At 43.3% G+C, this 18,267-nt stretch overlaps 1 protein-coding gene across 9 annotated transcripts in view; it reads right to left on the reverse strand.

Annotated features, from left to right (window-relative positions):
- Positions 1 to 3,094: 3,094 nt before the first annotated feature.
- The window catches only part of LOC106568602 (disabled homolog 2-interacting protein), a 237,122-nt gene continuing 221,949 nt past the window's right edge, over positions 3,095 to 18,267 (reverse strand). For 8 of the 9 annotated variants that reach the window (XM_014139089.2, XM_014139084.2, XM_014139105.2 and 5 more), the window contains 4 exons: positions 10,897 to 11,031; positions 8,036 to 8,238; positions 6,785 to 6,872; positions 3,095 to 5,371 (listed from right to left, as the gene is read on the reverse strand). In XM_014139089.2, coding sequence (XP_013994564.1) covers positions 5,204 to 5,371; positions 6,785 to 6,872; positions 8,036 to 8,238; positions 10,897 to 11,031 — 594 coding nt within the window. In that variant the 3' untranslated portion in view covers positions 3,095 to 5,203. The remainder of the gene's footprint in view (positions 5,372 to 6,784; positions 6,873 to 8,035; positions 8,239 to 10,896; positions 11,032 to 18,267) is intronic. The other variant, XM_045692297.1, reaches the window with a different exon arrangement.

Consider the following 18,267-nt stretch of genomic DNA (forward strand, 5'->3'; position numbering starts at 1 on the left):
CATTTGAAAAGTGCATAGAGCTGGGTTGATGAGAAATGGGATTTTGTGCTTGTGTTTCTCTTTCTCCACAATTGATTGGTCATAGAACGCTGGACGTTTGGATTCTCCCTGTCCTCTACACACCTGAAATCACCCAACACTTCTCAACAGTAAACTGTCATTTTAAATTTTTTGCAACTAATAATTTTAAAGTGGTTTTCCCTTGATCGAAAAAGACAATAATGAATGTGGCGGTGGAGAGGAGAGACTTAGATCTCCAGGCTAAAACCTGGAGATCTAACTGAACAGGACAGATGACTGACTGAGCTTTTTACAATTTACATGATGTCATATCGATCGATAGAGCACTATTATTGAACACAAGGTACATTAAAAAAAACTATTTTTAACATTAGGTAAAAATATTGTGAACATTTAATTTACACTCGTCTCCAAGCCTGTCCAGCCTCTTGATACACTAATCGTTATCATATACTGTACCAGTCAAACGTTTGGACACACCTTCTCATTCAAGGGTTTTCTTTATTTTGACTATTTTCTACATTGTAGAATAATAGTGAAGACATCAAAACTATGAAATAACACATGTCATGTAGTCATGTAATCATGTAGCTACCAAAAAAGTGTTAAACTAATCAAAATATATTTTATATTGTAATGTGTACGCTAATAAATCGGGAAGCAAGTACAGGGAGTGAATTTAATAAATATGCGAACATGGAACAAAACAAGAAACACGAGTAGCGTACAGACATGAAAAATATAAAACAGAGTCAATAACTCCTGGGGAAAGAACGAAAGGGAGTGACAGATATAGGGGAGGTAATCAGGAAGGTGAGTGTAACGATGACAGGTGTGCATAATAATGAGTAAACTGGCGACAACGAGCATCAGAGAGGGGGAGCGGGAGTAAACGTGACAGTACCCCCTCCCTAACATGCGGCTCCAGCCGCAGGACACCGACCAGAGGGACGGTCCCGAGGACCGGCAGCGGGCCGATCGCTTCTGCTGAGACGCGGGAACCTGCAGAGCCAGCTGAGACGCAGGAACCTGTAGAGCCAGCTAAGGCATGGGAGCCCGACGAGCCGGCTGAGGCATGGAAGCCTGATGAGCAAACCGAGGCTTGAGAGCCTGTCGAGCCAGCTGTCATGGAAGCCTGACGAGCCAGCTGAGGCATCCCTGGTTGCTTCGGCAGCCGCCCTTGGACCCGACGTCACCCGTAAAAAAAAAGAATCCCTGTTGCTTCCCTTTGGTGAGGTGTTATTCTATAACGTGTACGCTAATAATGTCTACGCTAATAACCGGGAACCAAGTACAAGGAGTGAGTTTAATTAATAAACGAACATGGAACAAAACAAAAAACACGAGTAGTGTACAGACATGAAACATATAAACAGAGTCAATAACGCCTGGGGAAAGAACCAAAGGGAGTGACAGATATAGGGGAGGTAAATCAGGAAGGTGAGTGTAACGATGACAGTTGTGCGTAATAATGAGTAAACTGCCGACAACTAGCGCCAGAGAGGGGGAGCGGGAGTAGACGTGACATATATTTTAGATTCTTCAAAGTAGCCACCCTTTGCCTTGATGACAGCTTTGCACACTATTGGCATTCTCTCAACCAGTTTCATCTGGAATGCTTTTCCAACAGTCTTGAAGGAGTTCCCACATATGCTGAGGACATGTTGGCTGCTTTTCCTTCACTCTGCGGTCTAACTCATCCCAAACCATCTCAATTGGGTTGAAGTTTGGTGATTGTGGAGGCCAGGTCATCTGATGCAGCACTCCATCACTCTCCTTCTTGGTCAAACGCCCTTACGCAGCCTGGAGGTTTGTTGGGTCATTGTCCTGTTGAAAAACAAATGATAGTCCCACTAAGCGTAAACCAGGTAGGATGGCGTATCACTGAATTCTAAATAAATCACCGACAGTGTCACCAGCAAAGCACCCCCACACATCACACCTCCTCCTCCATGCTTCACGGTGGGAACCACACATGTGGAGATCATCCATTCACCTACTCTGTGTTTAACAAAGACATGGAGGTTGGAACCAAAAATCTCACATTTGGATTCATCAGACCAAAGGACAGATTTCCACCGGTCTAATGTCCATTGCTCATGTTTTTTTGCCCAAGCAAGTCTCTTCTTCTTATTGGTGTCCTTTGGTAGTGGTTTCTTTGCAGCAATTTGACCACGAAGCCCTGATTCACGCAGTCTCCTCTGAAGAGTTGATGTTGAGATGTGTCTGTTACTTGAACTCTGTGAAGCATTTATTTGGGCTGCAATCTGAGGTGCAGTTAACTCTAATGAACTTATCTTCTGCAGCAGAGGTAACTCTGGGTCTTCCTTTCCTGTGGTGGTCCTCGTGAGAGCAAGTTTCATCATAGCCTTGATGGTTTTTGCTACTGCACTTGAAGAAACTGTCAAAGTTCTTGAAATGTTCCATATTGACTGACCTTCATGTCTTAAAGTAATGATGGACTGTCATTTCTCTATACTTATTTGAGCTGTTCTTGCCATAATATGGACTTGGTCTTTTGCTAAATTTGGCTATCTTCTGTATACCACCCATACATTGTCACAACACAACTGATTGGCTCAAATGCGTTAAGAACAGTCTTCCCTGTGGCTCAGTTGGTAGAGCATGGTGTTTGCAACGCCAGCATGGTGTGTGCAATGCCAGGGTTGTGGGTTCGATTCCCACGGGGGGCCAGTACAGAAAACATTTTTAAAAATGCATGAAATGAAATGTACGCATTCACTACTGTAAGTCGCTCTGAATAAGAGCGTCTGCTAAATGACTAAAATGTAAATGTATGAAGGAAATACATTACTTTAACAAGGCACACTTGTTAATTGAAATGCAGGTGACTACCTCATGAAGCTGGTTGAGAGAATGCCAATAGTGTGCTAAGCTGTCATCAAGGCAAAGGGTGGCTACTTAATATATTTTGATTTGTTTAACACTTTTTTGGTTACTACATAATTCCATATGTGTTATTTCATAGTTTTGATGTCTTCACTATTATTCTACAATGTAGAAAATAGTAAAAATAAAGAAAGAACCCTTGAATAAGTAGGTGTGTCCAAACTTTTGACTGGAAACTGTATATAATAGGATATATAATCACATATTATATATGTTTATTTCTGCAGCAACTCATAAAGTTCATCATCTTCCTATATTGGCAACCGAAAACAAAAGCTGACACAGTCTGGCGCTACCATTGGTTATAGCACCAAAATGAAGCATGCAGATTTCATCACTCTTATTAATTCATCTGTAAAGGTAAGAAAAAGGAATAGAAAAATATACCAAATATAGATGCTGAAATGTCTGGTGGGGGCGAGCCGAACAGCAGCTATAGGATCATTCAGAAGGACTTATACACCCAATATTAAGACCAACTGTGTTTGAGTAGCATCTTCACATTCAGAAGAGCGAGAGAGAGGGAGAGAGGGAATGAAGGAGAAGAGGAGAGAAATAGAGGGGAGACAGATGCTTGAAAGCGAAGTGGGGGTCACAGTCTCGATGCAGCATGCTTCATTGACATTAATTAGCAAACAGGAGTTTTAAGAGTAACATTCTTACTTAAGAGTTTTAAGAAAAAGTAATATTCTAATCTGTGAGGTCACGTGACCGACACCAGTCCAGTGTATAGTATAATGTTGTGTTAAACAACACAACTCTCTCTCTCCTTGTATGACAGGGGCTATGAGACCAACCATGGCTGGTGGGAGGAGCTATAGGAGGACAGGCTCATTGTAATGGCTGGAATGGAGTTTTGGAATGGAGTCAAACATGTGGTTTCCCTGTGCTTGATACCATGTTTGACTCCATTCATTCCATTCCAGCCAGTACAATGAGCCAGTCCTATAGCTCCAAATGCAGAGGGACACACAACCAACATACGACATTGTTTCAACGTTGACTCAACATTAATGATGAAGGACTAAAGCAAACCTCGACCCAACCAGGTCTGTCTAGAAAACCTGGATAAACTAAAGGTTAAGAAGAAATAAAATAGCATTCTAACTATTTCATCTGTTGATGGTGCTACTCACTGCATAGTGTGCAGTCTCTCCCCTTATGCCCTATAATACACAGTATAGCTGCAGTCTTTCAAACAGGAAAAATACACCTCAAACGCTCAACCAGCCACCCCTTGGAACGGGCTGCTTTCATATTTGACATGGTCAAATATAACTATATCTCATGTATACTTTATAGAGGAAAAAAATAAATATGCATACATCTATATTAAATATCATTAATATAGTCTCACATATAGTTCATTATTTAGGGTTTATAATACATTACGTGATGTATTTATACAATATATTTATTCCTTTACAAATCCACAGTATTATAAGTTGTGCCTTTTATGGCAGGAAGAAGGGGGCTGAAGGACAAAGTAGAGGTGTGTTCCTTACTTAAGGCGTTTCATGTACCAATAACTTTCACAAAGTGCACTATGTAGGGGACATGGGGGTAGGGGATAGTGGGGCACTTTGGAACACACTCAAGGACTTAAAAATCAGTTTGGACAAAAAATATTTCAAAGCTCCTATTTGGTTTTTAAAAGAATGAGATAAGATCTAAATAAACCATTGTTTTTGTTATTGTTTTGTACAAGGTTCACGTAACCTGCTCCTAACAGAGAGAAGAAGAGAGGACGTCAGGAAAGGAGAGAAAACAGAGGAGAAGAGAAAAGAGGAGAGGAAAGGAAAGGAGAACAGAGAAGAAGAGAAGAGGAGAGTAAAGAGGTTTTGGGTGACTATCTGATAGACAATGTGTTGATTATATAGTGGTTTGACCCAAGCTTTAGGGAAGAGAGCCTGAAATTGTCCCAGCAACTGCATACATCCAATGGAAACATCCAAGTCGATTGATTGACGGAGAGTTCAGTTCATATCTACAGCGTGTCCCGGCTTCTCCTCTGCAGGGCACATCTGGTGTTCAGCTCTGTCCATTGATTTGCTGTCTCTTTCCTGGTCTGCTGTCTGTCAAACTGAAGTCCCACCTCCTCGCTTGGCTCCTGGCAGTGGTCTCCTCACTCACATTCTCCTCACCATGTAGTGTCCATATAAGGAAGTGTCCTCTACAAGCACCAGCCAACACACACACACACACACACACACACACACACACACACACACACACACACACACACACACACACCCTCTCTCTCTCTCTGACTCTAGCAGTTGCTGCTGTTCCTGAACTCTCCGTTCTCCGTGATCTGGAGCTTGGTGGGGTTGGTGGGGGAGATGCCGTTGCGGGTCTGCATGCTGTAGCGCTCCTTCAGCTGGGTCAGGGCACTCATCAGACGGGCGTTGGCCGCGTCCAGAGACGCTATACGTTTCTCCTGCAGAGAGAGATAGAAAGAGAGAGAGAGAAACACTGGATTAGAGAGGTAGAGACGGAGGAAAGTGGTAGACAGCAACGATTGAGATACCAAATATAGACCTGTGCAAAGATAGGTGGTGAAGTACAAAGACAACTAGACAGCCAGACAAGCAGACACATTCATGGAAACATTTTATTGTAGTTTCCTGCTCCTGTTAGTGTCTGTGTGCGGGGTTAACTGAATCATCTATAGTCCTGTCGCATTCATCCACCCGAGGTGTTCTCTTATTCACTATTCACCTCTCTCCCTCTCTCTTCTCTCTTCTCCCTCTCTCCTTAATGAGCTTTCCATATTCATGCTCTCTGTCTGTTGACTCAGGGAGCGGCTCATTGCCTTACCACTGCCAGTTTGTTTCCACACTCAACTCCCATTACTTTACTGTGCGGATGAGCTGTGTGTGTGTGTGTGTGTGTGTGTGTGTGTGTGTGTGTGTGTGTGTGTGTGTGTGTGTGTGTGTGTGTGTGTGCATCGCTGTCAGTGAGTTGACATTGAGGAGTCTTTTAACACTAGATCCATTCAACTTTGTTTAACTCACATAACTCATAAGTTTGTGTGTATGCAACATGTCTGGATCAGAAAATGCTACAACACAGAGCAGGAGGAGACAGAATTTACAGTTAAAATGAGTCACCTTGTCTCAACACGCTTGTCGACAGACAGGCTGGGAGAATAATGTAAATGTAGATATTAGTTAGTCTGTAAGACTAAAGCGAAGAGTCGTGCTGCGCTCAGCCATCCGAGCCTAGTCACTGCCACAGAGATCTGACAGCTTGAATTAAACATCTCTATGTATTTCCATGTTCTGTCAGCCTTCACGTCCTGTAGCAGACGACACACTCATACACACAGGGACGGATGTACACACATAACAATACATCCCAATATATTGTGCACAGTTGACTAGGAGCTACATGGGCTTCTGGATATTCTCCAAGAGTCTCTCTACATGAGGTTTAAACATTGCAAACAGGAAGTGCGTGTGTGTGTGCTCAACTCATTCTAAGATGTTTATAATGACCTGCAGTACTGTTTCATGACACTAGGGACCGCCCTGCTCTCTCTATTTATTTGATTTGATTTGTTTTATTTAACCTTTATTTAACTAGGCAAGTCAGTTAAGAACACATGATTATTTACAATGTCGGCCTACCCCGGACGACACTGGGCCAATTGTGCATCGCTCTATGGGTCTCCCAATCACGGCCTGATGTGATACAGCCTGGATTCAAACCAGGGACTGCAGTGACACCTCTTGCACTGAGATGCAGTGCCTTAGACCGCTACGCCACTCGGGGGCCCTATGGGGCCCTATGGGGCTTTAAACAGTCAACAAACTGACTGTATGGAGTTGATTATGTGACTGACTCTCACCTGTGCATCAATTATCTTCTGTTTGGAGTCAACCACAGCCTGCATGTCATTGTGATCTTTCTTCAGCTCCTCTTCCACCGACATTAACCTGGACACACACACACACACACACACACACACACACACACACACACACACACACACACACACACACACACACACACACACACACAGAGACACACAGTTAAAGGGACATTAGCAACACAAAGCACAACAGACACCCAGCGTATGAAATAAGGTGGAGTATGTGGATACAGAACAGAATCATGTGTGTGCTGTGTGTTACTCTGGCTCACACTAGTCTGGCAGGACTACAGACTGGAACTGAGTTTATAAGAGGGGTATTTTGGGCCTGCTGGTCTGTTAGTACTTTAGATCTGTATGTAGAGTATAATATGTTTAATATAGTTATTAGAATGAGGGTCTCTTGGGACTGCTGGTCTGTTATGCATTTAGGAGGTGTGTGTACAACTTCTGAGTTTGTGAGAGGTGTGTGTAGGGGTGTACAACTTCTAACTGAGTTTGTGAGAGGTGTGTGTAGGGGTGTACAACTTCTAACTGAGTTTGTGAGAGGTGTGTGTAGGGGTGTACAACTTCTCACTGAGTTTGTGAGAGGTGTGTGTAGGAGTGTACAACTTCTAACTGAGTTTGTGAGAGGTGTGTGCATCTCGGCACTCTTGTCTGCAAGGTGTTTTAGAAATATGGATAACAGTACATTCACTTGAATTGAGTTTGTGAAATGTGTATGTATTGAGTTGTGTGTGAGTGTATGCGTGTGTGCTTGTCTGTGTGTGTGCTTGTGTCTGTGTCTCTGTGTGTGTGTGTGTGTGTGTGTGTGTGTGTGTGTGTGTGTGTGTGTGTGTGTGTGTCAGCTCTAATTCAGTTAGCAGGGTTCAGTGTGACACGGATCTGAAAGGAACATAGAAGCTGTATGTCTTCTGACATCACAGAACAGGAGATAACATCAGGAGCACACAGCAGATAACATCACCCATCCATCTCCCTTTCTCTCTCTCTCTCTCTCTTAGCATACACTCCCTCTCCCCCTCTTTCGCTCTGCGTATGCTTGCTCTCTCTTACCAAATCTTTCTCTCTTTCTGTTTCTCTCTCCATCTCTTACTCTCTATCTTACTTTCTCCATCTCTCACTCTCTCTTTCTCCATCTCTCACTCTCTCTTTCTCCATCTTTCACTCTCTCTTTCTCTTACTTTCACCAGTCTGGAAAGGATCTGATCCCCACACCTTATGTACCTGCTAATAATACCCTTCATCTGGAGGTCCTTGTCATCCTGCTGTCGTCTCAGGCGTTCCTCAGACTCCTCCAGCCGTGCCTGGTATTCCATCAGAACCTTTTGAGCACCGTCATCCTGACCCTTCAGACGAGCCTCGTACTCCTCCAGCTTCTGGACCGACACACGCAGCTTCTCCTGGAGGACCACGATCTCCTGCTGGTACTGGGGGGGTGGGTGGGTCGGGGGGTTAAAGGAAGAGTCAGAATCATCTTCAACAACAATACAGCCACTTCCTGCTGGTACTAGAGAAAGGAGAGCGAGAAAGAGAGAGAGCTTTTATTATCATCATCGTCATTAACAATGCGAAACCGATACTTATGTCAATGGCACCAACCCATACTGGCCCATTCAATTGTCCTGTTGTTTCAAGGTAGAGGTGGTCAGTGAAGAGAGCAATAACCGGCATTGTTATCATCACAATAATCGTTGTGAATGTTCTCCTCATCACAGTGGTCCTTAAGGTAGACCTTGACAGGTGTATCAACTCATTTCCATGATTTCCTTACCATTTTTGCTTCTTATCCAATTTATAATTTTTTTGTGCACCTGGTTCCATTTCAAGTTTTAAACAGTCAAATATTGAAGGGAAACTGAAACTTGGACAGGGCAGGATTATAAGTGTGGAAGTGTTAAAGACTGTAAGTAGACATTAGCCAACACTCACAGTAAAACTTCCAACTTTTCTAAGCCACCAGTATTCCTGAGAGAGATGAGTCTCTTTTCCTTCCATGTCCCAAATCCCACCAGCACTCGAATTTGATCCCTAACCTCTAAAACTGGGGACTTAAGCTGAGTACTGTTCCAGAAAAGAGAAGGAGGATAGGGAGGAGAGGGATTCAACATCCGCAGCTCAAGCCCTGGACTCAGGAATAAGCCGGGAAAAGCTCCCCTTGACCTCCCTCCGGACCTGTGAGCGGTCCTGAAGAGGAGAGGGTTGGTGCTGTCTGAGAAATTAGGAGTGTAATCAAATCCTGCCTGGCTTCAATAAAACACACATCCGGGCTCCTTCAGCAGCATTCAAGGGAAGCGGGGTCGGCCAGGTAGAAACGGAGCACACCTCACCAGAGAATATGATAAAAAAGTTGACTCAACGCTGTCCTTCACATGAACACTGGACCAAACGTGAAATATGAATAAAGCTATGAAAATAAGTGCTGCTCACTGTCAATCCCCTATTTTCTCTTATTTTCTGCTTCATAAAATCATGTAAGCATGATGTGCAGCAGAGGTGTGTGTGACAGCCAATAGGCAGTGGAGGTGTGTGTGTGTGCCAATCAAAGCATTGAGAGCTGACAGCCATTGGGATGAGAAGCAGGTGAAGGAGCAGCAGCAGAAGCGGGAAGCATTCTCCCGCACACACACATGGACATACACACACACACATGGACATATACACACACACATGGACACACACACACATGGACATACACACACACACATGGACATGCACACACACACATGGACATACACACACACACATGGACATGCACACACACATGGACATATACACTCACATGGACATACACATGTACATACACACACACATGGACATACACACACACATGGACATATACACACACATGGACATACACACACACATGGACATACACACACACATGGACATACACACACACATGGACATACACACACACATGGACATACACACACACACACACACATGGACATACTCACACACACACACATGGACATACACACACACACACATGGACATACACACACACACACACACACACACACACGGACATACACACACACATGGACATACACACATACATGGACATACACACACACATGGACATACACACATGGACATATACACACACAGATGGACATACACACATGGACATACACACTCACATGGACACACACACACATGGACACACACACATGGACATACACACTCACATGGACATACACACTCACATGGACATACACACTCACATGGACATACACACACACATGGACATACACACTCACATGGACATACACACACACACATGGACATACACACTCACATGGACATATACACACACACACATGGACATACACACACACACACATGGACATACACACTCACATGGACATACACACTCACATGGACATACACACACACATGGACATACACACACACATGGACACACACACACGGACATACACACACACACACACACATGGACATACACACACACATGGACATACACACACACATGGACACACACACATGGACATACACACTCACATGGACATACACACACACATGGACATACACACACACATGGACACACACACATGGACATACACACTCACATGGACATACACACTCACATGGACATACACACGGACATACACACTCACATGGACATACACACACACACACATGGACACACACACATGGACATACACACACACATGGACACACACACATGGACATACACACACACACATGGACACACACACACATGGACATACACACTCACATGGACATACACACACACATTCACAATTTGACTGTAAGAGTCTAGGAATACCTGGTTGAAATCCTTTGACCATACAAACGGAGTATCTGTTATTAGAGATGCAGGTTTATTGTGAGTGATTGTAAGTTGTAAGGGGGTAGGGTTAAGGGTAGGAGTGAGGGCTTGACATTGGAAGTTGAGGGGAGTAGAGAAAGTGCTGGTTAAAAAGCGTGGGGGGTAGTGTTGAGGGTTGGGTGGAGAGGAGGTGTCTAAAGGGTGGGTGCTGAGAACAGGGGTACTGGGAGGTTAGGGAGGTTACGTGGAGTTTGGTTTGTGACGTTACCTTCTCGGCCTGAGTGAGATCCTCTCTGTTTCTGGACTCGGGGTCCATCCCCTCATGGTCTACATACTGAACATTCATATTCAACAGCCAGGCAGCCGTACGGTCCAGCGCATTGGGCTTCACTGGGGAGGGGGCCTAGTGGAACCAACACAACACACACATGAGCTGAGCCGAGAAGGACACACACACACGTCATACGGTACACACACACACATCATATGGTACACACACACCGACATACGGTACATAGTACATACACTACATAACCATAGGATGTGGACATCTGCTCGTCAAACATCTCATTCCAAAATCATGGAGTTGGTCCCCCCTTTGTTTCTATAACAACCTCCACTCTTCTGGGAAGGGTTTGATGGGGTTGAGGTCAGGACTCTGTGCAGGCCAGTCAAGTTCTTCCACACCGATCTCAACAAACCATTTCTGCATGGATCTCGCTTTATGCACAGGGGCATTGTCATGCTAAAACAGGAAAGGGCCTTCCCCAAACTGTGGCCACAAAGTTGGAAGCACAGAATCATCTAGAATGTCATTGTATGCTGTAGGGTTAAGATTTCCTTCACTGGAACTAAGGGGCCTAGCCCGAACCATGAAAAACAGCCCTAGACCATTATTCCTCCTCCACCTAACTTTACAGTTGGCACTATGCATTGGGGCAGGTAGTGTTCTACTGGCATCTGACAAACCCAAATATGTCCGTCGGACTACCAGATGGTGAAGTGAGATTCATCACTCCAGAGAACGCGTTTCCACTGCGTTGGAGTCCAATGGCAGCGAGCATTACACCACTCCAGGCGGCGCTTGGCATTGATCATGGAAACCCATTTCATGAAGCTCCAGACGAACAGTTCTTGTGCTGACGTTGCTTCCAGAGGCAGTTTGGAACTCGGTAGTGAGTGTTGCAACCGAGGACAGACGATTTATACGCGCTTCAGCACTCAGCGGTCCTGTTCTGTGAGCTTGTGTGGCCTAACAATTCGTGGCTGAGCCGTTGTTGCTCCTAGACGTTTACACTTCACAATAACAGCACTTACAATTTCCTAGCAGGGTAGAAATGTTTTAACTGACTTGTTAGATAGGTGGCATCCTATGGTGCCACGATGAAAGCCACTGAGCTCTTCAGGAAGGCCATTCTACTGCCAATGTTTGTCTATGGAGATTGCATGGCAGTGTGCTCGATTTTATACACTTATCAGCAATGGGTTTGGCTAAAATAGCCGAATCCACTCATTTGAAGGGGTGTCCACATACTATTGTATTTATAGTGTACATCCACACATACAGAGTATATACACACAGGAATAAGCTTGAAATGCACATGGAATGTATAGAACACATAATGTGATCACTAAAGCAGAGTGGTGTGTGTGTGTGTGTGTGTGTGTGTGTGTGTGTGTGTGTGTGTGTGTGTGTGTGTGTGTGTGTGTGTGTGTGTGTGTGTGTGTGAGAGTGAGAGTGAGAGTGAGTGACAGGGCTTCTGTTAGCAGGCAATTGACCTTTGGCTAATAAAAATCAATTAAAAGCCTTTTGGCCGATGGAAAAAAATGAAAAGCCGATAAAACTGTTGCTGGCCAAAATGACCCGATAAAAAAATCCCATTGCAAAATAATGCTTTTTATTCATTGATGGAAATACCAGTCGATGCAAATACATTTGACCGTCATGCTTATCGGTCTACTGGAGTAAAACATATGCTTTTATAAGTCCATTCATTGCACAACAATTCTACATGCAATTGCGTGTTAACAGTTTTGGTGCATCATTAAAAAGAGCTTATATTTTTAATTTCTCAACTGGTAATTGAAGAGCGCCTCCCATTCACCATTCAAGTGCAGGCAACAGGCTATCAGTGCGTCACCCACCACTTTACAATGTGAGCTGGTGGAAGTATGCATTTTGAAAACATACTTAATTGTTTGAAACCTGAATGTTTTATTTCATATTGTTGGGCATGTCTTACCTTGCTTCAAAGTAGCCTATAGGCAAAATCCGACCATGGAAACGTGGAGGCAATTATTTTATAAAACTTCATAGGCAGTGCATGAGTTTCAAGTTTCTACCATTCTGCGTGCCAGTTATGATTTTCATATGCACATTTTCGTGGAACAGTTTAATTTCAATAAGAACGTTTTCATTTCTCAAAATCATTGATCTGAATTAAAATGATAAAAATGGAATAGTTAAAAGTAAACTAATGCGAGATCACCAGGTTCTGCCATATGGACACATTGATACACCGTGATCCATTGGCGGCTAAAGAAAAGAGCACATGGAACTCATTGGCCATAGGTCAATGCAGCAGTAGACCTATAACTTCCACTGCTCTTTCACACCGAGGATTGGTATTATCGACAGGAGATTGTGGGAAAGATTTTTGAAATAGCTTACATTCGCAATGGATGTTAGAAAACACTTTCCTACATATCTGCACAGCAGTCCAGGTATTTCTATGCTTGCTCAGGCGCACACGCTCCCTGAACATTATCAGGACAGAGAAACCAGACACATGCTCATTGCTCACCTGGAGCATTCCAAACAAAAGACTGTGATTTTTTTTTACAAATCTCATAAGTGAACAAAAACGTTCCCTGGTGCGCTGTTTAGAATTTTGGCAAATGTTTAAAAATGACGTTTTATGGGTTGCTTCATTACACGAGTTGTGTGTTCTCTTAAGATTCATTTCCATAATCTACATGTGATTTCTGTTCTTCCGAGCACTGTGGGTGGAAGCCCTAATGGGTCAGGTACATTTCTCAAATGGCCGGTAAATGAAAATCTTGTCCTTCAACACGTTTTCCTAACAGAAATCCTGGTGTGAGTGTGTGTGTGTGTCATTAGATGTGTCAGTTATGGTGACTGACACCTTTGAAAAGGACTGAATATCTGTATTTGAATCTCAAATATGGTGAACTGAATGAATTAAAATATATTAGCTCAAATGTTGCTCCGTCATTTCATTGTCAAATACCAAGGTCAAGACAGGCAAGAGATTTCAACTGGATATATGATGTGCGTCTGTTTAGTCAGTCAGTTAGTAACATGTTAATGTGATGTTAGTTGAGGTTGTACAATATCATAATTTCTACACTGGATTGAGACAGGATCATTTCATAAACTATACCTAGTCAGGTTTGATTACAGCTGTGTTACACGGATTACAATTATAGTTGCAATCTCCTCAGTATAGCATTGCTCTATTAAAAATACATGCATCACCAGACAGAGCTGAAAACCAGTTTGTGTAGCCAGACAGCAACTCAATCAAGCATTGATTTTCTTCTCAATGTCTCTCTCTAATCCACCTGTTATGTATCATGTATCTCTAATGGAATTCAAAGAGGAAGAAAGACAACATTAAAAACAACATGCTTAACAAATCCCCGAGAGGGCTGTCATGACGTGGCCCTTTCTGGGTGTAGATCGTGGCCTCCCCCTCTCTTTCTCTCACTCTCTCTCTCCTAAACCCAGGTTTAATTGCCCCAGGTCGTAAATACCACAGAGACTCTCCCTGACCATGCAATTGAGAGAGAGTTTCACAGTAAGACAAAGGGATTCTCCAGCCCAATTCTACTAGAATTTGAGAATGAAATAATACTCCTATTTTGGAGAATGTGTAAACGGTCTGTGGAGAAGCCAGCTACGACCTGGTCCGTTTTGTTTCATGTTTGTGACCTCATGACAGACAATACAGCCACATTACCCTAACTCTGTTTATAAATGTGCCTCAGTTATGAGGTTTGCATCTAATTCTTGTATAAAATGAATGAGTAAAGATGAAACTATTTGTGAAACGATGTAATGTGAGGTTAACCTTAAATTTGAGAGAATTGTATTCCCTGTAAAGTGTAACTAGTCAGCGGCCACGCCCCCCGTGAGCATAGACATGATCTGGCGTCATGGAACCGCCTTTTCTATTGTTACGAATAAAAAACCCACTCCTGAGGAAATTCACATCAGACCACGCAAACACTGGTGTAAGCTAAGGTTGCAATGGTTGTTGAATTCCTAACCATACCACCTGGAGCATTGGCTACACGGCTAGAAATGGTTAAACTCTGAGACTATCGATCCCTTCAGGATAAGAACACATCTTAGATACTAATTACTAAATTCTGTAAACCTAGGATGCAAATACCGACAACCGCTGAAACATCTATTCTAAGAACAATGGATGACTGACGTATCCGTTACAACAGACAATATCAGGAGTCGCTGATAAATCTACCCCCATGAAAGACATTGTGTCACGCCTGCTCCCGCTCTTCCTCCCTCTGGTGCTCGAGGGCACCAGACTCCCCAACATTATGCACTCAAGCCACCTTCAGTACACACACCTGCCTTTACCTGTCACGCGCATCAGCGCTCATTGGACTCACGTGGACTCAATTACTTGTGTAATTTACTTCCCTATATCAGTCTGTTTCCTAGCTCTGTTCCCTGCTTCGGGATTGTTTGTCATATGTCCTTGTTTACCCGTGTGCTGATGCTGTTCCTGTCGTGTTCCTGAATAAATGTTTGACTCCCGTACCTGCTTCTCATCTCCGGTGTCAGATCCTTGCACATTGTGACTTCTGGGGAAGTAACCAGAGACTCTCTGATGAACTGACTCTCCAGCAGACGGACCAACGATTCCAATAGAGAAGACAACAACGACACCTGGGCGTAAATATATTTATTGCAATTATTCCCGAATGAACGACCGTTCATGTGCAAAGGTTTAGCATTTCAATGACTATAATTATCCACTGTGTGTAGTGATCCATTTTGTCTTTCCCGCTCCTTTATCAGTCCACACCCCCTTTCCTTTGTATACCAAGCCGTCACATCGGATTAGCCAGGGAATCTTCCCTATCATTGTTAGAAAACAATATCTACTGTTTGTTTGTTTATGCATTTCTGTGATTATTTAGTTAGTAAATAAATGATTAAGCCAATTGGTGTATGGATGATTCATGGTTTAGGCTGGGTTCGTGCAGATAAACAAGAATTCTACCACGTTTGAAATGAGACTGACGTAAGGTAAAGAATAATTAATTAATATAAGACTAATATATCAGATATTAAAATATCTAAAGAGTTATATTCAGAAAATTATAACTTTGTAATCTTTGTAAGATTTTCCGTGGTGCCCCGACTTCCTAGTTAATTAAATGTACATGATTAGTTTAATCACGTAATAATAATTACAGAGAATTGATTTGATAAAATAACAGTCTTCACATTTATTGATATCCAGAGACACGACAGGGCGAGGGTGACGCAGACAACATGGGCTACACTACATCCTCAAACACCTCGATAACTCAAAGACATATGCAAGGATACTGTTTCTGGACTTTAGCTCTGCATTTAATACCATCAAACAAATTTAATACCAGACAAACTCTCTCAGCTCAACCTGTCCAGCTCCATCTGTCAAGCTGGGAAAACACCTTTCGGACTCTTTATCCCTCAGCACCGGAGCGCTGCAAGGATGCATGCTCTCACCTCTACTCACTCACTCTACACCAATGACTGCACCTCCAGCACCGCATCTGTCAAACTACTCAAGTTTGCAGATGACACCACTCTGGTCTGTCTCATCACCGACGGCGATGAGTCAATGTACCGTGGAGAGGCCGACCGGCTGGTGGCCTGGTGCAGTCGCAATAACCTGGAACTCAACACAGACAAAACCGTGGAAATGGTGGTTGACTTCAGAAAATGCCTCCCACCATCTCTCCCCCTCGATATTGATGGCTCAACTGTTAGCATGGCTGAATCCTTCAAATTCCTGTGGACCATCATCTCCCACAACCTCAAGTTGGAGGACAACATCACAGAGGTCACCAAGAAGGCACACCAGCGGATGGACAACTTGTGGCAGGTGAAAAAAGTCAACATCTCCCAGTCAATCCTGATCTGGTTTTACGCATCAATCGTTGAGTCCATCCTCACCTCCTCCATCACCGTCTGGTTTGGGTCTGAGTCTGCCAGCTGCAAGGGCAAACTGCAACGCATTATCCAGTCTACAGAGAGGGTCATCGGCTGCCACCTGCCCTCCATCGAGGTCCTGCAAGACTTCAGGACAAGGTAGCGTGAAGGAAAGATCATCCCGACCCCTCCCACCCGGTCACCCCCACATCCAGAAATTTACCTCTGGCAGGCGTTTCAGGTCACTCATGACCTCCCACCACCTGAAAGGTTTCTTCCCCTGTGTTGTGTTGCCCTCACCAACCACAGAGACTAAAGGACTATGCTCTCTATGGTGCACACCGCATCACTCCATCTTTGAACAGTACACAAAATAACTGCACTAAACTTGTGTGCACTTTGTTTATCTCTCTGCATTTATATATTCATACTGATACTGTATATCAAACATATACCCACTGCATATCAACCGTATACCCACTGTATTTCAACCATATACCCACTGTATTTCAACCATATACCCACTGTATTTCAACCGTATACCCACTGTATTTCAACCGTATACCCACTGTATTTCAACTGTATACCCACTGTATTTCAACCATATACCCACTGTATTTCAACTGTATACCGACTGTATACCCACTGTATTTCAACCATATACCCACTGTATTTCAACCATATACCCACTGTATTTCAACCATATACCCACATAATTTCAACCGTATACCCACTGTGTTTCAACCATATACCCACTGTATTTCAACCGTATACCCACTGTATATTGTATATCTGCTCATTCTCTTGTAGCTCTATGCTCACTCTACCTAGTTGTATATAATGCATGTAAACTTATTTTAAACTCTGCTGTCTGTATTCTGTCTCTAAATGTTGTCTATCACTAGCAGCACAATATCAACAAGTACAACTCTGAGTATGTGTAAATGTCCTTGGCAGTGATTAAAGGTGATTCTGATTCTGAATGGCGTCCATCTCGTTTCCATGACAAACCCATTAAAACCTGTTGGGGCTAGGGGGCAGTATTGAGAATTTTGAAAAAAATATGTGCCCATTTTTAACTGCCACCTACACCAACTCAGAAGCTAGGATATGCATATTATTACCAGATTTGGATAGAAAACACTCTGAATTTTCTAAAACTGTTTGAATGGTGTCTGTAAGTATAACAAAACTCATATGGCAGGCAAAAACCTGAGAAAACCTGAGAGAATTATTTTTTTTTGTGGCTGTACTATTTTTTTTAATCATTGTTTTATAGATACCACAGTGAGAAAGGATTCATTTCGCAACTCCTACGGCTTCCACTAGATGTCAGCGATCTTTATAAAGTTGTTTGAAGCGTCTATGATCAACAGAGACCGGATGACAAGGAAGGGAAGTTGACCTCCCTGGGATGTCGTCACTTCCATTATTGCCTGCACC

Source organism: Salmo salar, chromosome ssa01 (genome assembly GCF_905237065.1).
Source record: "Salmo salar chromosome ssa01, Ssal_v3.1, whole genome shotgun sequence".
Classification (NCBI taxonomy): Eukaryota; Metazoa; Chordata; class Actinopteri; order Salmoniformes; family Salmonidae; genus Salmo; species Salmo salar.